This window comes from Bolinopsis microptera, chromosome 5 (genome assembly GCF_026151205.1).
Source record: "Bolinopsis microptera isolate Bmic1 chromosome 5, MBARI_Bmic_1.0, whole genome shotgun sequence".
Taxonomy (NCBI): Eukaryota; Metazoa; Ctenophora; class Tentaculata; order Lobata; family Bolinopsidae; genus Bolinopsis; species Bolinopsis microptera.
Genome location: NC_087076.1, coordinates 5,817,691 through 5,844,146, shown reverse-complemented (window position 1 = coordinate 5,844,146; position 26,456 = coordinate 5,817,691). Strand labels below are relative to the sequence as shown.

The 26,456-nt window shown below is 40.4% G+C and overlaps 2 protein-coding genes across 2 annotated transcripts in view; one reads left to right on the top strand and one right to left on the bottom strand.

The window, feature by feature from the left end:
- Positions 1-775: 775 nt before the first annotated feature.
- LOC134815384 (hemicentin-2-like) lies at positions 776-25,687 on the bottom strand. Its single transcript, XM_063823916.1, has 15 exons — positions 25,541-25,687; positions 24,905-25,216; positions 24,097-24,711; positions 23,397-23,978; positions 20,174-20,276; positions 19,915-20,008; positions 19,429-19,792; positions 18,703-19,272; positions 17,201-18,430; positions 16,711-17,021; positions 15,539-15,848; positions 14,832-15,410; positions 14,248-14,418; positions 13,974-14,111; positions 776-786 (listed from the first exon to the last, which is right to left on the bottom strand). The coding sequence occupies exons 1-15, from the start codon at positions 25,605-25,607 to the stop codon at positions 776-778; spliced, it is 5,457 nt and encodes a 1,818-aa protein (XP_063679986.1). The 5' UTR covers positions 25,608-25,687.
- Positions 11,428-26,456, top strand: part of LOC134815602 (uncharacterized) — a 28,997-nt gene continuing 13,968 nt past the window's right edge. The window contains exon 1 of the mRNA XM_063824154.1: positions 11,428-11,445. The gene's annotated coding sequence lies outside the window, so the exon portion shown is untranslated. The remainder of the gene's footprint in view (positions 11,446-26,456) is intronic.

The window sequence follows — 26,456 nt, the reverse complement described above, 5'->3', positions numbered from 1 at the left end:
GTTGCATGCGATTTGAGTTTGCATTTATTGCATCTTGTCTCCTGATTGGAACTTCCCTGTGAAGATTTCCCTTGAGACTTCTTGCTGATCTGTACCTTATGTACAGTTTGCTGGGAGTTTTTAATCATTGCAGCCTCTGATTTAGATCTGTCCATTGCCACCACTTTTCTATACGCTCTCTCTAGTGTCAGTTGTTCGAAATCCTCCTCCAATAGCAACTCCTGTGCTTCTGAGTTAACAATTCCCATTATAAATTGATCTAACATTGAACTGCCGAAGTCTGTAAACTTGCATTTGACTGCCAGTTTTTTTAACCTCGCAACAAAGTCTGCTGTTTTCTCCGACTGCTTTTGGTGGCATTTGTAGAATCTGAATCGCTCTGCCAAAACAGTCGGTTTCGGGACCATGTGATTTATGAGAATTGTCTTCATCTCGAAATATGTAAGTTCGTTGACGTCATTTGGAGATGCTAAAGACGTAAGTAGGGAAAAGATTTCTGGATCAATGCTCGTTAAGAAGTGAGGTTTGATCGTTTGACATAGCTGATTATATTCCGCTAACAGTTGTGCATGCGCGGTTCGTTGCGCTTCATTCGGATTCTCTACTAACGGTTCCGGTTCAACCGGATAGGATTTTTGGGACTTGAGAAACCATGTGTACTGCTCGAACCAGTCTTCCGGCGCGCTGACTGTAGCGGTCAGAGGATAGGGGTAGGATTTTGTCATACTCGTCGCCAGTGTTATGGACCAATGAAATAGACTGTCTTGCTAGACCTCTAAATAGAGGCTGAAATAGATTGATTAGTAATAAGAAATATACATCGTCATATTATAATCAATAATACATTACAGTCCCCTTCCGTTTTACACTACTCAGCACCTTCTGCCTTAAATTTAAAGTTAACCTTACCTTTTACCTAGCATATGTAGTTAATTTTACCTTGTATCTTACAATTAGAGTAAACCTTACCTTTTACCAAGCATATTTAGTTAATATTACCTTGTATCTTACAATTAGAGTTAACCTTACCTTTTACCTAGCATAAAGTTAATATTGGTACCGCGACAATTGACCTCCCGACAATTGACCCCCGACAATTGACCCCCGACAATTGACTCTCGACAATTGATTCCCGAAAATTGACTCCCATTTAATTACGCTGGGGTCAGTTGATCGGGTCAGGGTCAGGGTCAGGGTCAGGGTCAGGGTCAGGGTCAGGGTCAGGGTCAGGGTCAGGGTCAGGGTCAGGGTCAGGGTCAGGGTCAGGGTCAGGGTCAGGGTCAGGGTCAGGGTCAGGGTCAGGGTCAGGGTCAGGGTCAGGGTCAGGGTCAGGGTCAGGGTCAGGGTCAGGGTCAGGGTCAGGGTCAGGGTCAGGGTCAGGGTCAGGGTCAGGGTCAGGGTCAGGGTCAGGGTCAGGGTCAGGGTCAGGGTCAGGGTCAGGGTCAGGGTCAGGGTCAGGGTCAGGGTCAGGGTCAGGGTCAGGGTCAGGGTCAGGGTCAGGGTCAGGGTCAGGGTCAGGGTCATTTTTACATTTTTAGGGCATCAAAAACTATGCCAGAATTCAGAGAACAATTTGATGTCAAGCATCAAATCAATCCGATCTTCCCTGACGCAGAGCACAACCCCGGGCCGATGACTGGAAAAAGGCCCCGAGTAGATGGTGCCCTCGCCTTTTGTAGTGAGTCTTTACAGCGGTAGTTCCGTGGAGATGGCAGTGTTCTTCGCACTAGCATCATTGCAAATAAAAAATTGCAGTTTTACATTAAAATACTGGTTTACAATACCGGTTATCAAATTACATTATAGATAATCGTAAAGAACTTATTCATATTAATCAAATCCAAAATCCTAACACAAACGCAACAAATTTTACCAAAGACTTCATGCTTCTGATAAATCTAATTTGTTGCGCGAGAATTCTGGCCTCTGGGTCAGCTGAGTTTATTTGCAAATAATTTACTGTTATCAATAAAAATTCTATTCGCACGCCCCCCAAAAAACCACCCAAAACCAAACAAAACAAAAAACTTTGATCTGGCAGCTATAACACACATAACCCCGGCATCGCAGGATTATATTTCAAATTTCCCGCGACGCGCGGGAAAATTTATAATAATTTCGAGGCGAAGCACGAGGGATTATTATGAAAATTACCCCGACGTGCTTTTAGCACGAGGTTATTTTAAATAAAACTTAAGCGTGCCGGTGTTAGTGTTATAAAACCCCTCCGGGTTAGTGCTAGGACCACAAATTTGACATTTACTCCTCAAATATAGCTATATGAGATCATTATGGAAAACTATGAAATGAATTGGGGACTAAACCAAATAATATACAACAAAGGTACTATGACTTTTGAAAAGTTGGCGTTATATCTAAACAAAATTCTCCATCAGAACGTTGAAATGAATATGAATATCGATAAGGGGCGTCGATTAAGCCTGGCAAGCGATAACAGCTAAAACTGGATATCGTGTCCATGAAAGTTTATCAATAACGACTATAATACATGGCTTATATCAAACACGACAAAATAACCGAACCGGACAAAATCAAATGTATCCGTCGAGACAAAGTTTTGGAACTGTCCATTAATGTAAGAGTTTTAAGTAATGTCAGCAGTGTGCTGGTTTTTTGCCATGCGCCTGCAATTAGACGAGACATAGATCGAGTGATTATAGTTCTTCTCTTACGTTAAGCCATAGGTCACGTGACATTTTTTTACCAATGCGCGTCGTAGTAGTTAAGTCACGTGATACACGTCATCAAAACACGTGACATACGCGGTTTTGAAATTCTCATGGAATGTCAAAACAAAACAAATCTTAGTGAGCCAAATTAAGCGGGGCGGGATTATAAAGCTGTGCCGGGGTTATTTATTCAGCGGGAAAAAACTTACAGCGGATCCGGTATTACAGAATCTATTTAGCGGGAGCCGGATTATCAGAATCTTATTCTATCCCGTAGGAGTTTATAAGAATATAATTTTTTACAATTCCAATTAAGCTTCTAAAATGCTTACAACTGTGCTTAACACTAACTACTAGTCCCTCATGAGAACTCCGGGGTCTCACGGTGATCTGCAGATCACGTCACCCAATCAGTGACGAATAATATACAAAGTCATTGATTGATAAGTGGAGAGTTGATCAGCTGTCATACACAACATAATGTTGCGAGATAATAAATAATACATCACTAATCTAACATCCCTGAATTTTTTTTATTGAAATCATTTCAAATCATATCATTACATACAATATTTACACAAAGAACATAATTAAATCTTTCATAAGTATTAAGACTCCGATAAAATACGATTTTTTTAGGACAAAATGTAGTAATCAAAGTACCTGATGGTCACCAAAACACAGAGGTTGAGAGCACAATGCACCTCCTGCACAAGTATGGCCCACGAAAATCTTGAATTCTAAATAGAATTTCAAATAGAATCACATCAAAAATAATCAAAAGCAATCAAATCATACAATAAAGTGAAATCCATGAAGTGAAGATATGCACTAAATGAGGCATGAGAAATACAGACCACAGAATTTTAAGCTCTATGGAACATATTGTTAGCTTTATGTAGACTGCCTCACATCTCTGTCTCTGATCTCGAGGGAATCAACGAATCACATAATCAAAGGTCCTCCGCAAGAATTTTATCCACATGTAGGAGGAGGTCAATTTGCTTTTGAACTCAGAAATAGTCTCTATCTCACGTATAGCTAGAAGGAATATATTTCCATTTGGAATGGGTCCTAAAGATAAAATTCTTAGTCAAAAGGCGTAGAGCTTGCTCGTGGTAAGATTGAGCTTACAAAACATAAGGGGCTATGTAGCTATTTCTTACCCTCGAAGTGCCTTGAAATTATGCAAATATGAGTAAAGTGACAGTATATGACTTCTCATAAAGTGAGATACATTACTCTACGACTATTTTCATCTGAACAAAATAGCAATTTCTCCATGCCATGCCTAACCTTTTGGTTGGCCTTTGAAAGGAACTTTAGAGCAACTGTCTTGCCAGTCGAGATTCTTGTCACAAAAACACCCCAGATCCTTTTCCTGATCAACATAGTCAAAGTGCGATTCATCCCATAGAGTAGCAGTGACTAGAAGTTTAAAAGAGGGTAGGACACAATGAGGGAAACTGTTTCGGATATCCCTTCCTGCGACGGAGCGGACCTACCATAATGACGGATGAAATCTCATTTTATTAGAAAGTGACCAGTCATGGAGATTAATCAATGTCCATCTGCGTCCTCAGGATATCAGACTCCGAAACAATCTTCCGGCCAAATTTTAGTATCACGGCCATACTGTGACAGTTGTGTGCATGGTGAAATCCCACGCACTGATAGATCATCAATGACATAGTGAACAACACGGTCCCAAAAATGACGCCTTGTGGTACAACCAGACCTGGGCGTATTTCTCCTAGAAAAGAAAACTTGCCACTTATCAAGACCTGTTGTTGCCTGTCTCGGAGATAATCATATAATTTCAGTAGCCTCCCATCAATACCAAATTTGCACTTTAGCTTAAATAATATAAGTATCATGGTTAACCGAGTCAAAAGCATTGGCAAAATCAAAGTAGACTACATCTGTTCAAAGATATTCATTCAGTGAAAAAGCTTGGCTGTCCACCTAGACCTACAAGATTAGTTGCACATGATCCTTCAGACTCGAAAACCGTGTTGTTTATTCGTTGATCATGGCAGTAAGTAAGTGGCAAGTAACTCATCTTTTTAATTATTGCGGTCAAGAAACTTTGGTGATTAAGCATGTAGCGGAATATTGTGCGCCTAAAAATTGAAACCTTCATGTTTATCACCTTTTTATATATGGGTACAACGTTTCCCAGATTTCCACTCCCTAGGTCAATGGCCCAATGTTGTAACCCAAAAAATGAATGAAATTATAGTGAAAATGGGTATGCAAGCCCGACAGCACACTGTATTTTCAAAAGTTTCCCATGAAGACCACAGGCCCATAAGCTTGTTAGAGTTAAATGTTGAAAGGATTTTTTACGGACCCTTTGGTGGTCAATGCAATATCAAAGCGCCCAATCGTTTGAATAATCAATATCTATGTCGAATAATGATGCTTCAGAGAACTGCTCGAAGAAAAAGCTATTGACTCAGAAGGCCTGGTCCTCGGGCAGTTGCGGACATGCCTTTGTAGCTTACAAACTCAGGGATTCTACTTTGACTAGCATTTTTATTTTTACATATGACCAGAATTTTTTGGGGGTTTACAAGAGCGCTAATCATCTTGATTTCATTAATGTTTCCTTCGCATTTTGAGCATCCACCATTTTTTAAAGTTTTTCCTGGCGAGGAGAACGCTATTGGGCTTCTATCGCTTTTATGTCTATCTTTTAATCAGTCTTATTTACTTGCGCCTGCACATAGCCCTCTGAGTCCAAACAATGGATCTTGTCCATCGTCTTAACTGAGCATTTCTTGATGAATTGTCAGTGATATTGAAAAGGTTTTTCCTTAAAATTTTTCCACCCAATTTTCCAGGTTCTGTGCCAATACGCAATGCATTCCAGTCTGTGTGCCTAGTTCATGGTTTTAGGCCTCTCCCAGTTCACTGTTTTTATAGTTTAGCACATACTGCAAACCGGCTTCTTCCTATTTACCTTAAGTTGATCTTAAAGTGATTGAAATGATCAGCTACAGACCTATCTCGCCACCTACCATTAGGTTCCACAGTTATAGACTCATAGTTTGTGAGCAAAAGGTCCAGTGTGTTTGCTTTTTTGCATGGTTGGGTGTAAGTACACATAGCCGAAGGCCAAGGTCTACAAAAGATCAACAAAATCAGCTCATAGTGACATGAGCCGGCCAGGTAGACCCAGAGACTCCAGTCCAGGTTTGAAATCTCCCAGGATGAAAACTTTGCTTAGCCCTCTTCTCCGAAGAAGAGTTTCAGAGATCCAAGAATTTTTTCATGATTTGCAAAGCCCAGTGTACCAACACGATAAACATGTACAGATACAAATTTAAAATGCCCGTGATTTGTAAACTCCACAGCAAGAAATCTCAGCCCCTCTTTAAGTCGGAATTTCTTCGAAGATAATTTGAAGGTCTGCTCTAACACAATCCTGAACCCCGCCACCATTTTCACCTAAACCGGGTCGGATTAGAGGATCTAGGTGGATGATTTTTTCTTAGATCCGTCAGAGCTGAAATATCTATATCAATCAGGTGCAGGAATTCGCTATCAGCTATGAGTTTTTTAAACCAAGTTTCGTTAAGTATTGCAATATCTATATTTGCCTCATTAAGATAAGTTGAAAGCTCAAGACATTTGGAGTTATCAAGCATTAGGTGGGCATTATTAAGCCTCACCGAAGGGAATAAGGCCTTGAGCTTCTGGAAAGTAAACATTCAATACTTACTACTTCGCCCCACCTAATATCTATAGGAGGGGTCCTGGGTTTAACGATTCCAGGATTTACAAAAACAACAAAATACCATTCAACAAGAACAACCAAATTATGCATCCATTTATGTGCAATACCACTCTACCATAGATACAAAGTTTAGATTACGATAGATTGTAACATGGCAGAAAATTGTAAAGGCCATCGAAACTATAATCGTCCGTTAAATAATACAGATTTGCTACGTGTAGAAGGAACTATGCAGTAAAACTATCGCAACAAGTTGGCACTGTATGTAGGTACAAATGCTCGGCAATCATATGTGACTCTAGAAAAAGCCAACCCACTAAGCCCCCGCACAATAGTGATGATGATGAGTGAGAAATGGCATAAATGATAAAACATAGATACTATATAAAAATAAGCTAAGATCGATGCAGCTGTCTAAAATTGTCAAAGATACTATCTGTACCACGTCCTACGGTTCTAAGTTTTAATGGCTCTTGCAAAAGAAGCATTTTATCCACTAATCACACCAACTCACATCTATATTGTTACTAAATCGATCATGTAATTTGACAGGAAGGTGTACTTGCCAGACACCATCTTCAATATAACTAGCTAAACAAATGTCCAATAATACAGCTCAGGTTAAACTATTGATATACTAGGATTAAAATATCTACTGTGTATGGCACAATCAAAATCAGCAGCTTGTCAGTAGTATATGTATAATAGATTTGGCCTGTCGGTGATATCATGGTCACATTAAAACGTTTTCCGCGAGGAACGGTAGTCCTAATAATTCTGCAGCCTCAATGTATAAACGTCAATCTTGCACAAACTCCTTAGAAATCGTAAGTGCTGGCCCCCCCCCCAAAACTGTGAAAATTTGCAGCTTTTCAGACATAATAGAAATAAGAGGTGTCGATCGTCACCTCAATTAAGGTCAGGAAAACAGAGGAGCCTGACCAAGACAGAACCCAATTGATCGGGTTCGGAGGTCACTTGATTATGAGCCTGAGGGCCCGTGGATATATACGTCCCAAGCTTCATTTATCTCGTTTCCCCGCTCATTTGACCGAGGTGGATCTTGGATGCTTTTTTATTTGTATCTGATAATGAGAATGTAAGTGTAATTCTAATACCTCGCCATAGAAAGACCCAAACAATTTTCGAAGAAAGCTAGAAATTTTTAAAAATATAATCGACCTTGTTACAAACTCATTTGGAAGAGACCGTTCCCCCCCTGAACTAAAAGTAAAATAAATATTTCAGAAATTCTAGAAGGTTATGGATTAGTCTATGAGATACAGGGTAGGCAAGTCCTGCAGACTAACAATATAATGGAGTAATTCAGTAATTCGTCGCAACTTTAGTTTTAGATAAAAAATTCCAAGATTTATTGAATTTTGCATGTTTAATGTTGCCAATATGTTCATTTTTCCCTTTATTAGTATCATTGACGCCCTGCACAAACTAATCTATGAGGCTAAGACCGAGTATGTTTGTCTAATTTCTTGCTTCCCAATTATCAAATTAGATGATGGCGGTGCTTTCTGAAATAATGATCCTAGTAGGTCGCAGTAAAAATGTCTTGGGTCGCAGTACAGACTGACATTAACCATAACACGGTTTTTCGCAAATTCCAACCTTATATATCATTTGGCTTGAAAATATGATCTTACTCGACATATAGAAAGGATGTTCTGCAAGCTGGAACCTCCTATATGTGTTTTATTTTACGTTTTTTTTATTACGTTTTTTATTTAACCTTTGTTTTATTTCGTTATTTTATTTACGTTTGATTTAATTATGTTGTATTTATTTTTAAGGCGTTGTTTTATTTACATTGTTTATTACGTTGTAGTTATTTACGTTTTTTTATTAACGTTTTTTTATTTACGTTTGTTCTATTTACGTTATTTTATTTGACGTTTATTATTTACGTTATTTATTTACGTTGTTTTATTTCACGTTGGTTTTATTTAGCCGTCCTGCTAAGCTAGGGATGAAATATCAAAATAGGCACACATTTTAATATAGATATACTTTTAATTAAAATGCCCATTCAAATTTAATACATAAAACAAAATACCAACTTGCTTGATTCTGCACTAGTTTGAACTTACACCCGAAATTGTAAACCGATGAATCGACTAAAAATATACTAAAATTTTCAGAAATATGTAAATATTATCCCTAATATAAATGATTAAACACTAATTTGTAATAAATGATATCTTTATACTAGTTAGTAACATAATAGGATACATTATTTAGATGATAATAAGAAAACATATTAATTGTTTCATTTTTATCAAGTTTGTAAAGTGAGTGTAAAACGTCATGACGATAACGAATCATCATTTTTCACGACCCTACTGAGGGTCCAACAGTCCAAAGCTGGTAACAATTTATAATTGATAATGTAAATTTTTTACCAGTCAGGTGGTGAATACCACACACAGCTCACCGCCATACACCGAAGCTTGCCATAACTCTCACCTTATAACAACACACACATCATCTATGGGTCTGACAGTCTCACATCCATACAAGCTATTTACTCCTCGATCTTAACGAGGAGTGGAACTACTAAGACTGTTAGACCTTCCTCATACACTCGGATCCACTAACACCTTAGAGTCAAATAGGATAGCTGCACATATCGGATTGTGGGGTAATGAAAAAGCAGATTGAGCTAGGGCCCAGATTGGTATAACCAGTGAATCCACTTTTGAACTGCCCCATTCCACAATCTAACATCAAACGCCTGAATCGACGACAAAGTCACTAGACTAAATAGGAAACCTGGTTAACTGATGGACCAACACACCAAACGACAACTCTGGTCACAAAAAACATATCAACATCATCAAAAATCCTAACACGAACACTCTGCAACAAACAGACAAAATTACAGAACTGCATGCACCTCACACAGGACATTTGTGGCTTAAACAAAACACCCCCTACCATCCGCAAATCAAGCACCAGCGCTGTCCGATTGTTAGGCGACGGAGAGGAAACTATCTCACTCTTTCTAGGACAGAGTCCGGCTATTGCCCAAATAAGAGGTCAATATTTCCTCCAGGAACTATACCTCTCCCCTTAATGACATATTCGACAACCCAACACAACTCCACTATTTCAACTTCGACAAACCACACAAAACGCTAAATTGTGTCCCAGAGGGGCTGGACAAGACTGGTGTAAACATAGCGACTACTTAACCATCGTCTTAGCTCACCTTTCCCTTCCAACGCCCACTCCACTGTAAGCGTTCATACACGACATATCTACAACACTTACTTACCGATCATCCTACATCCACTTACTAGAGGACTGTCATGCCCAAGAGGAAGGCAAAGCATCCACATGCTTCCTCTCGTGGGCCCACCCATCCCCAGCCTCTCCTATAAAAAAAGAAAGATAAACATCCCTCGATTTAATTTGTAACCTTCTAACGATGTCACAGCTGAAGATATTTGACAAACAAGAAAGATGGGTAAAAAGTGGCAAAAGAGCAAAAGTGGCCTAAATACAAGTGGAAAATTTGGGAAAAGTTAATCATCCTAATAAACGTCATAAATCCTTGAAACTTCTGTGACGGTGAAATCGATTTTTCCAGACGATCTGTAGCAGTAACTATAGTACTAATCTTTGCACACTGCACTGCCAATGGTCCATATCACGCAAAATATAGACCTTAAAAGGTAATCGTGACGTCACCTTTTCCCAGACAAGATGCACGAGTACTGAATAGACTGTGCCTGCAGTCACGTGAGGCCACGGATTTTTTTCCCGATCCATGACTCAAAGTGCCCGAAGGCACAAAAGAAGTCCAAGGACAAGGGTTAGCGATCGAGGTTTTTTTTTATAAGGTAGCTTTGCGTCCGTGCCTGCGACCGTGAAGTGCGACCGAACGTGCCTGCGAGCACTGTTATCGCCCACGTGACTACCTGCGCAAGTATATTTTGCGTGACAATCTGAATTATAAAATTGATTGGCGCGCTGGCGCTGAAACCAACCAAGGTACATTATTAAATTCATCAGTACGTATCCCCTAGTACTAGGCCTAATTAATAGCATATTAGTATTATTTGAGTTAGTATTACTATTTTGCACAGATCCGTGTCAGGTTGCATAAACACAAATATATGGTTACATAGAGGTATAACACGATTTTCAAATTCAATATAGAATTATATTAACTGGGCGGCGCTCGGCAGTCTGCAATGTCACTTCGCGCCATATTTGCATGTTAATATAAACAGTAAAGACTGGGCCGTCCCCAGGTTTTGTATGGAATATGATTAAATACGCCATCAGGGGCGGATCGGAAATTGAGCGCCATCCACAAAGAAAAGCGGCCGCAATTACTTGTTACTAGCGGTGCTTTTGAAAAGCCGTGCGCGACGTGCCTCAATGATTTGTCACGTATCGTTTTGGCACGCGCTATAACACAATATGTACCTATGGACATTACATCGACCGCAAACCATGACAACAGTCATGCCTCATGTGAACACAGTCATCAATGTCGGGCCCTTAAATCTGAGAATAAACTATGGGCGAAAAAAAATTAGGGGGGGGTTTACATTCTTACAATCTTTACATTTTGCTAGAACACCTCTCTTTAAATTCATGATATCATTAATCGTTGCCAGTAGTCATGAGTTTAAACATACAATTAACAGGAATTGGGGACCAGTCCGTACGTGACGTGGAATAGAGTGGGATCTTGAGTCGACACCTTTAGAAATAACACTAATAGTGAGCTGGGGAGCGGCGATAAGGTTGAGAGTGGACTCCACTCAGCCTGACGGAGGGATGTAGGATCACTCGGCTCACTTCCTCTCTACTGTACAATACAGCCTCGGCTGGTGTCTTTCCTCCATGGCTTTAATCTATTCTATTCTACGTTTAGTAGAAATAAATTATTACTCCTTATAACAAAACGTAATAGATTTTTTGCTTATCCAATTGTTTTATGTTTGCATATACTTCCAACCGCTACTATATAACAAATACTTTGAAGTATCGAATTATTACAAAGCAGTTGTTAGTTTTTTTTAAGAACTGACAATTTTCATGTTTGTCTTTTCGGTCCTTGATCTTTGTCGCAAGGGTGTTTAACATGGAAAAGATGGAGTAAGGAACCTAAAAAGAATGGAGGAACAATTGAAAAGATAAACTGCACTTCACATGAAGTTTAAAGGTAAATAGATATAGAGATAATAAGAATTAAGATAACTATTGAATCCGCGCTAGTGGGGACCTTTTAGTTCATTTACCAAACCAGACATCTTGTCCGTTATCCAGGATATTTACACTATATCTCCAAAATGCTCTTCAACTAACAAAAACTGTTCTAGGAACAAAACAGCAACAAACTTCTAACAAACAGAATCTCCAGATTTCAACAGAAAATTATAAAGACACAGCTCAAAGAGGTACAGCAGAAGTACACCCTCCAATACTACCCGGATTATTGACTTCAGATGGTGGCAACACTACCCAAAGAAAAAGAAGACACATGGAAGAAACGAAGCTCGCAGAAAAACCACATACTCACAGTGGAGAAAAGACTGGGAGATTCTGAAGAACCCCATTACAAAAGGAGGATGGAAAAGGAAATGACCAGGTGTCCTTAAAGTCGAACCCCATGAAAGAACTATACAGTGTCCGGCAATACAGCAACTTCAAGTTTGTTGCCCAAGATACAACTTCAGAAAGCTAGACAGTATATATATCACAAGATAAATACAAAGTATCATCAAAAATCTGAACAGGAAAGAATTGGACCCCAAAATGTCCAAATCGAATATTCCCTCTGACATCACAAACAAGAGAGACATTGCTAGAGAAACATTTGGAAAAGAATGAAATACTGAAGTCCTCTTCTGGAAAAGACGATGCAGTAAAAGTGGTTTACTCTCGATGAGATATGAGAAATCGCTGTCCTCCTGTGTTCACTGCAAGCAATGCTGAGGGGTAAATCAGACCAAACAGAGACTATATACACATTGACCACAGGAACACCATGTCACAGACCGAAATCATGTCATTCAATGTTATCATTGCCAGGAATATGTCACATGGCCAATTCCATGTAACTGTAAAGCAACAAAGATAAAGCCCAACATGTTTCTTCTGTGCAGAAGCCACCATCGAAAGATTGGTAATAACACGATGAAAGTAGTAGATAGTAAAACTTTCAAGTACGAAATAACTCTTTAAAAGAGCATCCTAGGCACCATAATAGATACACAACGCATAAAAAATAAAACAAAAACATCAACCATCTTCCTAACTTCTTCCACCCTCCCTCACTAAAGCTAAAAATTCTAAGGTCTTTTCGAAATCAGTCAAATTCTTAAGTCAATATCAAAGATTCTACTAGTCCAAGTCTTTTCTAATAACTCCTAATAAGTTTAAACATGGACAACCCCGTCTCCCTATCCATAAAAAATCAGAATTTATAGCAAATAACTAGAGGTGTATGCTGGTGAGTCTTCCTGTCCTTTAAGATATGTCCTAACATTCTCCATCGAACTACAAAAAATTTTTAAAACGAATAAAATTAAAACCCAAAGCGGATTAAAAATTTTTTTTATTTCCCCAATTTTTTTTTTTCGGAAAAATTTTCTTTCCCCCCTTTCCCCGGAAAAAATTTTCCCCGGTTTTAAACCATGTTAAAAACCCTTCGAGTGAAAAATTTCCCAAAAGGGTGGGCCCCCTGGTAAAATTGGAAAAGGCATAAAACCCCCCCCCAAACCCGACCAAACCGTGAAAAGGGTACTTTATCAACCGAAAACCTATAAAAAACTAAAATTTTTTAGAAGGCCCTTTTAAAAACCCCGAAAAAAAAACAAAAAAACAACCGTCAAAAATAAAAAAAAAAATGGGAATTTCCCCAGATACAAAATTAATTCCCCCCCTTCCCCAAAAAACGGAGTACCAACCCCCCCCCCCCAAAAGGGCCCGAAAAATTTAAAATGATTTAAAAACTTTTCAACTTCACTGAAAAGTGACGTAATTGAAAACCCTAAAAACCTGTTACTTTCAAGAAAACCCCTAACCCCGGGGAAAATCTAATTTTTCTCCAAAAACCCTTAAAAAGGGGCTGAATATTTGGGGGGAAAAAACCCTGTTAAAAATTGTTTTTAAAAAAATTTTGTAATTCAAACCATTTTGTCTTTTTAAATTTAATCTTGGGGTCAAATTTTCCTTTTTTGGTTAAAATTTTTTTGGGAAAAATTTTTGGGAAAATTTAAAAATTGAAAAAAAAAATTTAGAAAAAAAAACCTTTTTGGAAAAATTTTTTTTTTATTTTTTTTAAATTTTTTGGACGCCCCTCTAGCCCACTAATGCCCCCCCAAAAGGGAAGAAAATTATAAATAGTTTTATAAGATTATCAAATTGGCAAGCAGAGACGATAGTAGAGATATGAGATGCTTTCGAATCTTTAGGGAATTGATAGTCCTTGTTAAGGTCTACACATTTCGTCAAAGGAAATAACGTGGATAAAAATGCCCTATAAATTTAGCTAAAACACGTAATACCTGTCAGATAAAAGGAGGCATGTGTTGAGGTGAGTTTGAAGGTATCCTGATCTGGGGGCTGAACAACACACGTGTAGACCTCAGAGAGCACAGAAGCAACTCCGGTAATAGTCAGGGTACTGGTAAATACCTTGAAACCTGGACATTGTCAGGTAAATGTTTACTGCCATTGCTCGAGGAGAACCGAGAAATACTCAAACATACCCAAAAATATAAATCATATATAAACCATACATTCCGCATATAAATGAAGCATGGCAAGATGAAATATTACCAGAAGTAACGCCAGGAGCTGAGGAGAGCTGAACTTCAGTATTCTCCATGTCTCCAGAACCGGAGGTCCAGGTGATGTCAACAGCTGGGAGCGTCGTCTCTACCGTTACACAGGACATTGTGGTCGTTTTATCGACTTCTGCTATGGTATCTGTCGGATTCGTAGCAATACCTGAAGACATGTGTTGTCAGGGATCCATAAATACATTGCAATTTCTATTCAGGACAGAATATAAAAGACTTTGCCATAGGATTTTATAAAATAAATACGTTATGTTTCATGATTCGACTGAATGACAATTTAATCTCATTAAACTATATAAAAAAATAAGTATAAAGAATAAGGAAAAGGAACGGGAATGAAGCCAATACCAGAAGTGAAACCCCACCAAAGAATAATTGATCCTTAGCTGTAGACCTGGTGAAATAAAGTAACTGAACTGTAAGTTTAAGAAAAGACGGAAGGAATAAAGGAGAGAGGAAATAATGTTATGTGAACATCATCAGCAGATGACTTGGCACACCTATATATATATACACTATATTTTGCTAGTTTATATGCACAAGAAACTATAAATATCTTACTGATGACATAAAGCTCCTGAGTGTCTTCCGAGTCCCCATTGCTGCATCTATACTCTGCAGAGTCCGCAGAGTCCGCGTTGATCACAGTAAGTGTGTCTGTTCGTGTGTACGCAGTGGGTACACCGGCAGTTACCGTGAAATCAACATCATCAGACACAATAGCTGTTGAAGATTCGCCCTTATACCAAGAAGTTGCAGTGCCGAGACTGCCATGAAATACACAAGATAAGATGACACTCTGACCGGAGGTAGAGTATTTGTTCGGTGCTGGAACTGCAGCTGAGAGGAGGTACTGAGTCACTTCCATCTCATGAGAACCAACACTACCGAATGTTACTTTGCACTTGTAAACACCGTTCATTTCAGTGGTTGCAGTCTCGGCTGTGAACTTCAGGAGCGAATGGTGGTTATCCGCTTTGTTTTCTATAGCATATTCCACGCTGTTATCAATAGGCTGAGAATTTGCAAACCATTCAACAGTAATAGCCCCGGCAGAAAGTACGGAGTAACTGCACGTCAAAGTGAACGCAGTCCCAGCATTCAACGAGAAGGATTCCTCGCTCGACGTTATTTCAACGGCTGAAATATAGATTGTTAATACGACGAAAATAATTTACACTTTGAAGTTGAGTTATCGTTATTCTTTACTCCCCCTCCCACTGTTTTTATTTGAATTAAAGAAGAAGAAAACAAGTTAAATACCATACCAAGAACGTTAACAGTCTGTGTAGACTCGACCTCAGCGCTGTCTGCGATATAAATCCCCTTGCAAGTGTAAGCAGTAGTCACAGTCAATGCTTTTGTCGTCAACGTCGTTTCCAAAGACTTTCCAACTGGTTCCCAAGCAACGACCGAAATATCGTAAACGGAATCATCGACCAACGCTGGTGATCCGGAACCAGCAGCATGCCAGCTGGTTGAGCCAACTTCATCCCCTTCGAACTTGCAGGTCAGAGTTACATCACTTCCAGTGATTATCTCTGTTGTTTTGTCATTAGAGTGTGCTCTGACAAAAATCTGAAAAGGAAATAGTGAAATACAGTCGTCAGCTTGGTCCTCAAAGTATACAGTAATCACGGTGAAGCAAAACCTTAAGAAAATGTAACTTGAATGCTATTCCCTTGTGATTCATTTTTGCGCATACAACGCCTTACTCCATGGAAAAATTTAACTTCCATTCTAATCCTGGTAAAATGGAGCTATACTAAGTGAGAGCTACATTTCACTCACTAGCTATACTAAGTAAGAGCTACATTTCACTCACTAGCTATACTAAGTAAGAGCTATATTTCAATCACTAGCTGTACTAAGTAAGAGCTACATTTCACTCACTAGCTATACTAAGTAAGAGCTACATTTCACTCACTAGCTATACTAAGTAAGAGCTACATTTCACTCACTAGATGTACTTAGTAAGAGCTACATTTCACTCACTAGCTATACTAAGTAAGAGCTACATTTCACTCACTAGATGTACTTAGTAAGAGCTACATTTCACTCACTAGCTATACTAAGTAAGAGCTACATTTCACTCACTAGCTATACTAAGTAAGAGCTATATTTCAATCACTAGCTGTACTAAGTAAGAGCTACATTTCACTCACTAACTATACTAAGTAAGAGCTACATTTCACTCACTAGTTATACTAAGTAAGAGCTACATTTCACTCACTAGCTATACTAAGTAAGAGCTACATTTCACTCACTAGCTATACTAAGTAAGAGCTACATTTCACTCACTAGCTATATTAAGTAAGAGCTACATTTCACTCACTAGCTACATTAAGTAAGAGCTACATTTCACTCACTAGCTATACTAAGTAAGAGCTACATTTCACTCACTAGCTACATTAAGTAAGAGCTACAGTAAGAGTCTCACCAGAAGGTTGGGACTAGTGACAGAGCCGTGTCCCGCATCACCGTATGTAGCTTTACAGTTGTACTCTCCGGAGACGGTGGGTTCAACGCTCGACAGAACAAAATCATGAGATGTTACCTCATACCCCTCAACTGAGTCAACATATGACTCGTCTACATGGGTCTCTGTCCCAACTTTAAACAGTTGCACAGTGACTGACTGGCTGGTGCCAGCACTGATCCTAGCCAGTGCTATACTTGTGAATGTGCAGGTCATTGTCAATGTAGATTTTGCAGCTAGTGTTACTGTAGCAGCTGTGAGTGTCGGTTGTTCTGAAAATTTGTAGAGTTTGTTTAAACGTATCTGTTTATAATATAGGATAATTTAAAGTTATGAATTACGTTCCGGTATAAGTTATGATAAAGTAAAATCAATGACCATCTTTTTTTTGCTGATTTTTATGGTTAATTAATAATTAGTGTAATGCTGAATAACAGTTTGTAAAACTCACCTAGTACGTTTAGGACCCCTAGCTGCACGACACTACTTTTACTACCGATAGGGTCAGTGTAATCCGCTTTGCAAGTATATGACTGGTATACAACGTTGTAGAGGTATGTCGCGGACGGGATGACTAACACTGACTCCACCAGTTGATCTGCATAATCACTATCTGTAACCTCAGCATCAGCTTTTGTAAGGTCTTTAGCTCCATCATTCCAAGTAATGGTGGTAGGTTGGTCTCCGTAAACTCTGCAAGTCAGGGACACTACCTCTCCGCTCATCACGTGCAGGGACGCTTCCTTCTCCATCCCCACGTAATAGTCCGACATGTCCGGGATATCCCGTACCAGTAGTGGGCTCTCAGCAGTGACGTCCCCGAACACTCCGTACGTGACTGTGCACTTGTAATCACCATTCAGCTCCCATCCTCCAACGGCAGGCACTGTGACTTGGAATGATTCAGTGCCTGCTGTAGTCTTATCTATGACTATGTTGGAATCTAACGGTTCCCCATTACGTGTCCAGGCTGTCTGGAAGGTTCCATCGTCAGCACCCAGCTCTTTAACAGTGTAGGTGCAGACGAATGTTACCGTGGCATCAGCCACGACGCTGTCCACTGGGTCTTTAGTAACGGCGACTACTAGTTGCACATCTGTAACTGTGAGAGTTTGGATTGAAGAAGTTTCCACTCCTCCGTCCGTGTACGCCGCTTTACAAGTAAACGCACCAGCATTATCAGCCGTCAAGGTGGCTATTGTTAGAGTGTCAGTCCGCATCTGGAGCTGATAGGTTCCAGGAGTAACAGTATACTGTCCCCCCGTCACGACTGCTCCGGAATCCTTTAACCAAGTTGTTGCTCCCAGAGCATCACCATAGAACGTGCAGGATATATCAATGTTCAACTCCAAAACTCCGAATATGCTAGCTGAAGGTGTCACGTGTCTAACGTAGCGAGTAACTTGATCCGAAGCGGACGTGCCAACATCACCGAAAGTAACCTTGCACTGAAAGAGGCCGTTGTTGGACTCATCTGCAGCTGCCACAGTGTACAGTGATTGGGAGTCGGAAGGAGCGGTGATCAGCCCACTGAGGGTTTCTGGGAATATGACGTCATTCTGGTACCACGAGACAGTGGGGCTGCCATCGGGGAACGCACTGAAGCTGCAGGTAAATGTGACGGAACTTCCATAAGCTACTTTTGTTTCTGTTTCTCCGGTCGCGACAAACTCAGTTATACCTAAAATATATATGACAATTGTAACTTGAAGATGTATACAATCCTCGATGATATAAGTTCTATTAGCACGAAAACCTGGTCCTTTTTTGTTTTGATCGAATGAAATCTAGAGGAATGAAATCAATAAAGTTATTAAATTAATTTTATTCTTCCTTGAAACATAGTCAAAGATATTTAATTGTTTGCCGCTTTTAATTATTGTTTTCGCAGGCAAATTTGAGTAGATAAATTATTAGTAATGGAAATAATAATTAATTCTCTCTTTCTCTTACCCAGGACTGTGAGGAGGATATCTTTAGAAGCATCTTGCGCTCCTGATGTGTACTGTGCAGAACACTTGTAGGTTCCTGAATTAGCAGCTTCAACTGTGTTAATCGTTAACGTATCCAGTCTTGAAGATGCTGTGGGAGATGATGTAGAGAAATCGTACTCATCATCATCAGTGAGCACAGTGTCACCAACTTTCCAAACAGTAGTCGACAGAGCGTCCCCGTGGAAGGTACATGTCATGACATACTCTGCTGCTCCATTGATGGCATAGTGACTAGATACAGTGACCTCGGTCAGCCTCACATTTTGAGTTACTTCCTTGTGGAGCTGCCCATAACTACCAAAAGTCACCGCACACCGGTACACACCGTTATCTGCCTTGCTGGCTGTAGTAACTGTTAGCACCGACTTCTTGTCTCCCTCCGCTGCCACTGTAATTCCTTCTCTTATCTCCGCACCATCTTTAGTCCACAGTACCTGTAGACCTGTACTTACTGCACTGTGGGTGCAGCTTAGTGTAAATGGCCCTTCGGCGTCCACTTTATCGTTAGTAGATGTGACACTGCTGATTGCTGCGGTAATTCGGAATGTTAATCAAACTTTCATCAGAGAATCAGGGAATCAGTAACTCCCAATACTGGATAATTTTATCTTCTTTCTAGTGAACAAACTAGTTAACCAATATATTAATATCATGTATTACTAATGTATTACTGTGTATTACTAACTATAAACAGTGAGGGTTTGCGTTTTCTCAGTTTGGGTGTAGGCGTTGTTACAGGTGTAATCTCCCTCGTCATCATGCGTCAACGCCAGAATAACCAACTTGTCCATACGCTCGTAATACTCTGAAACAGTGTCCTTGGATCCTGGAGTAAGGGTGTACTTCTCTCCATTCTCCAGGTTAACACCAGCCTTTGACCACGTGGTGGGACTGCTCATGAAGTCCTCATCACCCCGGAACGTACACGTGATAGTGACTGAGGCTGCTCCGTCCAGGAGGTGAGTTGCAGCGGCTCCGACTTCACTTTCACGGACCTTTTGCACAACCTTCTCACTCTCTATTGAGTCGTACTCACTTCCGTACATTACCTGATGGGAGATAAGGGTTTATAGTATTTAAATGTGAGGTGTTAGTCTAACTGTTTAAAGCCTACGAAAGCCTTTTGCTACGATTGAGAAGGCTGGGACTGATTAAGAAGGCCGTTTATTACCGTGCAGGTATATCCACCATTGTCAGATAGGCTGGCTGATGTTACAGGATAATTCGAGTCTGAATATCCTTCAATGATCTGTCCGTCCTTTTTCCTGAAAATATCTATAGAAATAAATGTGATACCACAATATCGTAATATCCATATTATCCATAATAGTGAATATGACAATACCATCGTGTTGTCATAGAGTACTACATTAACTTTTCGATCTTACTGGTTAAGAATAAAGCTGAAAGTAAGCAAAGCAGATACTCACCATTGCAGTGTTGCAGTGGCGCCTGGTGGTGCAGGACTATGGTTACAAGTTAAGGTAAATGGGTCCCCAGTCGTCACTATCTCGTTGTCGGATGTTGTTTTACCTAAATAACCATGTTGAGCCCAAAACACTGATAACAATAACAAAAAACATTTGTTCTTTTGAAAACTACAATCCAGCAAAAGAAAACATGTTTCTTGTTGCTGAAGTGAACCCCCTACCCTCCCCTGCGACACTGGAGTTTTTTCTTTTAAATTGAATGTTTATGGGCTAGGAACCGACCGGAAATCCGGCTGAATCCGGTTCCGGCCGGATATCCGGCTTCAAAATCCGGTTCCGGTTCCGGCTCCGGCTGAAAAAAATTTGCCGGATTTTTGCCGGATTTCAGTTTTTTTTTACCGAAAAAAAAATCAAAAAAATATTTTCGGCTAATAATGAACAGGGTAGCCTGAATCGTGGAAAAAAAAGCGGTTTTAAGAAAAACTTTAAAAAATTTTTGACTTAGAAGTTTTTCGGTCCGAGTCGTTCTCGAGACGTACCTCCTGTATCGAGAGCTCCCGCTTCCGAGCTCGTGTTGCAAAGGGGAGGCCTGCCTTCCAAGATCACATTACCGGGGGAAACCTCGAGTCCAGAATTGTGTATCGATGGGTAGGTGCGGACTTCGAAAAACCAAAAAAATATTTTCGGCTAATAATGAACAGGGTAGCCTGAATCGTGGAAAAAAGTGGTTTTCAGAAAAACTTCGAAAAATTTTAACTTAAAAGTTTTCGGTCCGAGTCGTTCTCGAGACGTACCTCCTGTATCGAGAGCTCCCGCTTCCGAGCTCGTGTTGCAAAGGGGAGGCCTGCCTTCCGTGATCACATTACCAGGGGAAACCTCGAGTCCAAAATTGTGTATCGAGGGGTAGGTGGGGACTTCGAAAAACCGAAAAAATATTTTCGGCTAATAATGACAGGGTAGCCTGAATCGTGGAAAAAAGTGGTTTTCAGAAAAACTTCGAAAAATTTTAACTTAAAAGTTTTCGGTCCGAGTCGTTCTCGAGACGTACCTCCTGTATCGAGAGCTCCCGCTTCCGAGCTCGTGTTGCAAAGGGGAGGCCTGCCTCCCGTGATCACATTACCAGGGGAAACCTCGAGTCCAAAATTGTGTATCGAGGGGTAGGTGGGGACTTCGAAAAACCGAAAAAAATATTTTCGGCTAATAATGAACAGGGTAGCCTGAATCGTGGAAAAAAAGTGGTTTTCAGAAAAACTTCGAAAAATTTTAACTGAAAAGTTTTCGGTCCGAGTCGTTCTCGAGACGTACCTCCTGTATCGAGAGCTCCCGCTTCCGAGCTCGTGCAAAGGGGAGGCCTGCCTTCCGTGATCACATTACCAGGGGAAACCTCGAGTCCAAAATTGTGTATCGAGGGGTAGGTGGGGACTTCGAAAAACCGAAAAAATATTTTCGGCTAATAATGAACAGGGTAGCCTGAATCGTGGAAAAAAGTGGTTTTCAGAAAAACTTCGAAAAATTTTAACTTAAAAGTTTTCGGTCCGAGTCGTTCTCGAGACGTACCTCCTGTATCGAGAGCTCCCGCTTCCGAGCTCGTGTTGCAAAGGGGAGGCCTGCCTTCCGTGATCACATTACCAGGGGAAACCTCGAGTCCAAAATTGTGTATCGAGGGGTAGGTGGGGACTTCGAAAAACCGAAAAAATATTTTCGGCTAATAATGAACAGGGTAGCCTGAATCGTGGAAAAAAGTGGTTTTCAGAAAAACTTCGAAACGTTTTAACTTAAAAGTTTTCGGTCCGAGTCGTTCTCGAGACGTACCTCCTGTATCGAGAGCTCCCGCTTCCGAGCTCGTGTTGCAAAGGGGAGGCCTGCCTTCCGAGATCGCATTACCGGGGGAAACCTTGAGTCCAGAATACAGAATAGTGTATCGAGGGGTAGGTGCGGACTTAGAAAAAACCGGAAAATATTTTGGGCCACCTCCCTGGGCTAGCCCCCGGCTATAATCGCAAAATTGGCAGTATTTAATCTTATGATTATGAAATACGAAATATGAAGGTCACGTGTTCAGGGTTTAATTAGCTCATTACTGCAATCATGTGACTCAGCTCTAGACGCCAGACGGTGATTAGTACTGTACTAGACAGTGCCTGCTTACGAACAACCTTATTAAGCACCTCTGGTTGTAAGTCACGTGACCCAATGATACTCAGACTTGCATGAAAAAAAGGGAATTCGCACAAACGCGCTCAATCAGGGCCGGGGTCTGGCAGCATATGCCAATTAGATATCATTTCTGATTATTACTCGTCTAGTGTCGTGACTCGTGTCTACTCGTGTTACATTGTGTCTGCTACGTACTGCTTGTTTAAGCAATGTCTAGTAGTAGATAGGAAGATTTGTAAAAAAACTATATCTGTTCGGACGTTGAAGCCGCCCTAAGTCGAGTCGAGTAGTAGTAAATCTAAAACATCGCCCGTCTGGTTGTTCTACTCAGAAGAAAATGGGATCCCTTATGCAAGCTGCAAGAAGTGCTCGATGAAGATTAGGCGTGGAAAGGAAGGAAATTTTCCGGCAACATCCGGCAAAATCCGGCTGCCTTTTATTTCACTCTGAAACCACCGGTTCCGGTCCGGCAAAATCCGGCTGAATCCGGTCCGGCAGCCAAAACCCCAATCCGGTCGGTTCCTATTATGGGCCTCAAGCTCACCGTTTGTAAGTACCGAAAGAGTCAGGACGGATTGAGATGGGCTAGAATCACTGACATAGGTTGTTTTGCAGGTGTAAGAATGTTTATAAGCTCACCGTTTGTAAGTACCGAAAGAGTCAGGACAGATTGAGATGGGCTAGAATCACTGACATAGGTTGTTTTGCAGGTGTAAGAATGTTTATAAGCTCACCGTTTGTAAGTACCGAAAGAGTCAGGACATATTGAGATGGGCTAGAATCACTGACATAGGTTGTTTTGCAGGGGGTCCGGACTCTAGGGCGTAAGACTCTAGGGCGTAAGACTCTAGGGTCTTAGGGTTAGGGTTAGGGTTAGGGTTAGGGTTAGGGTTAGGGTTTGGGTTTGGGTTAGGGTTAGGGTTAGGGTTAGGGTTAGGATAAGGGTTAGGGTTAGGGTTAGGGTGATGGTTAGGGTTAGGGCGCCGCCCTAAAGTCTCACGCCCTAGAGTCTTACGCCCTAGAGTCCCGGACCCTTTTGCAGGTGTAAGAATGTTTATAAGCTCACCGTTTGTAAATACCGAAAGAGTCAGGACAGATTGAGATGGGCTAGAATCACTGACATAGGTTGTTTTGCAGGTGTAAGCAGCTGCATCCTCTGCTGCAACTGTGAGGTATTTAAATGTTGTTGTAAGACTGTTTGTCTCTGAGGAGTAAGTGCCAGGGGTGACTTCTGTTTTACCCTCGACGTCTATTTCGGCTTCCGCTGAACCTGCTTTGTGCCAAGTAGCAGTATTCATTTCATCTCCATAGAAAACACAGGTTAAAGTGACTGAAGTTGTTCCTGCAGAAGCGTAGATTGTAGCGTCATCGATCTGTCCTCTTACCTTCACACTTTTGGTCTGTCTACCGGTTATTGTTTCGCCAGTGTAATAAACTTCACAAGAGTAAACCCCACTATCAGATCCAGCAACTGTGGCAATGGTGTACTCCAGCTCGCTTTGGTCAGCAGTAGGAACCTCCTCCTTCACCTCAACTCCTGATCGATACCAACTGACTTTAGTTGCTCCAGCTTCGAATTGGCAGGTGATCTTGAGCTCAGTTCCAGGGGTTTGCGTAATCGCAGTAGCATCTTTTATACCTGTCACATCTGCAAAGCAAACATTGATTTGTTAAATTGTTTATTTGTTTCAAATCAGAGAATTTGTACCCTGGGAAAAGCTAAAATATCGGTTAGATTCTACTATTGATCCTCTGTGTTTACTTACCTTGAACTTTCAACTCCACGCTATCCTCTAGAAGCTTAGGTTCAGACGTCGACCAGGTAGCTTTGCATTTGTAGCTTGCTTCATGATTAGGAACGGATGCAGCTGCAGTTTTTAATGTTGAAGTCTGTACATTGTCCGCAAATGTACCAGTATCGATGGTGAAATTAGTGTCATCAAGATCGGCGCCAGTCGAAGTGTACCATTTGAAAGTAGCAGCTTCATCACCATTCACAGTGCAGACTATTTCGATACTAGCTCCCACTCCAACGTGGAAAAGCTTTGCAGTTGTAGATAACTTCCTGACGTAGAAAGCTTTTCCTTCAGCTGGTTCGGGTTCCACGATCACTGTTTTACCATCTATTGTATAAGTTGCTTTACACTTATATTTGCCTGTGTCTGTGGTGGCTGTGCTTGAAATTATATATCTTTTTCTCTGGACGTCACCACAGTTGTCTCCCTCGGAAGTAGCTGCGATTTGATCAGACGTAAACGTTGTATCATCCTTGAACCATTCGATTGTTGGGGCACCAGAACCAGTATACTGTTCGAAGTTACACGTTATTGTAACTTTGCTTCCTTCTGCAGCTGCCTGACTACTCATAGTCATTACTACATCTGCAAACATAAAATATTGCATTAGTCGGTTAAGATCGATGCATTAAAAAGTTTTTGTTTCATTGATTTAACATTTTCTTGACTCTATTCACAATTAAAAAGTTATCTGTATAAGAAACTTACCGATAACTTACTTGACTCTATAACTTACCGATAACTTGGAGATTGAGTGGAGCATGTATAAGAAACTTACCGATAACTTGAAGATTGAGTGGAGCAGCAGGTGTCACTACAACAGCACCAGTTGTATATTCAGCAGAACAAGTGTATTCGCCGGAGTCAGATAATGCAGCTTTTGCAATGGTGTAATGTGAAACACTTAGTGCTCCTTCTGCAGCAGCGGCTGTTACTGCCGTCTTTTGGGTTGCGGAAAATTCTTGTCCTAAGTGCATCCATTTGACTGTACCTTTAATTTCTGCAGTAGTATACTTGCAAATAATCACTATTTGGGTATCTCTTGCCACAGGATGAGCAATGACTGGATTCGTAGATATAGCCACAGTTTCTGAAATAAACGCCATTTCAAAAAGGGCTCAACAAGTCAAACCTATACAAAAGTGTTAATAGTGACACGTCAGGAGTCGATAGAGCAAATTAGATCGAAAATTAATAATTAAATCTAATAACAATTTGTTTAACATTTGGGTCGCTAAAATAAATTTTATTTGTTATTGTTGGAAGTTTGGATTTATTGAAGTGCTTATTTATTAAGCATACTTTTTACTTTTTAGTGCAAAATCGGTGAGTAAACCGTTGTTGCTAAATTCCCTATCATAGTGCTAATTTCTAATTTCTGATTGCTGATAAGTAAAATTATATTCAAACGTACCTCCATCAGTGCCATCTGTTGTAGCTCCTTGAGTTACAAGGGTAGCAAACGCCAACATCCACAGCATATTTAAAGGTGCTTTAAACTTTCTTGAACTCGTCGACTTGAGATATTGTGGACGCAATTCGGAAGCTATTACAGAGTAAATTAATACCAGATTGTTAAATTAATAAGGACTGGAAATTTAATGAGTTGCTGAATAAAAATGTTAGTTTAGATTCAATATTTTGAACGATTCTATTTCACATTCATTTATTGCTGTACTCTGTTAAATTTGAAAAGTATGTAATAAAAAATACAGTAAAACCCGGATTTACTGCGCCACGATATACCACAAAACCCGGATGTTTACTGCAGTAAGTAATAGAGCAATTATTGATATCATGTTGATGCCGGTATAAGGTAGGAAAATACGTTATGCCAAACCACTCTTCAGGATCAAAAGTTAACGGGACACAGAAAGATGCACAGAAACTGAAACAAACGAATATTACAAGGCATAAAGTAAAATCAATCCACACTCGCTGGCACAGTTACTCCCTGCATTTCCAATTAAAGCTGTTTCTATGCTGCTATACAAAAGCAAACCGGCAATTATCCACGTAGTCACGGCAACAAACCTCTAAACGTCCAGAGTAAGATGTCTTTCAGGCCCATTCTACCATGGCAACAAAACAACAACATATGCGACTACGTACAATATTTATCAAATTTGTAGCCGATGCCAACGCTGAATAGGCCACGATCCCTCTTGAGGAGCCAGTGTAGATAACTGCATATAATCTATACTTGTACCTAGGGTAACACCTTCAGTCCCTCTTGACTACGAGGAGATCTAGACAACATATTATGAACAACGGTGTGCTAATGAGCTTGTGGACTAATTATACCTAATCACAATATTATAGTCCACAGT

Coding starts and splice junctions, on each gene's coding strand:
- LOC134815384 (XM_063823916.1), bottom strand. CDS start 25,607: ATGCTGTGGATGTTGGCGTTTGCTACCCTTGTAACTCAAGGAGCTACA. Junction 20,277..23,396: donor TCTTTCGGTATTTACAAACG/GTGAGCTTATAA, acceptor ATGGTTATTTAG/GTAAAACAACATCCGACAAC. Junction 19,273..19,428: donor GCAAACCCTCACTGTTTATA/GTTAGTAATACA, acceptor GAATTACCGCAG/CAATCAGCAGTGTCACATCT.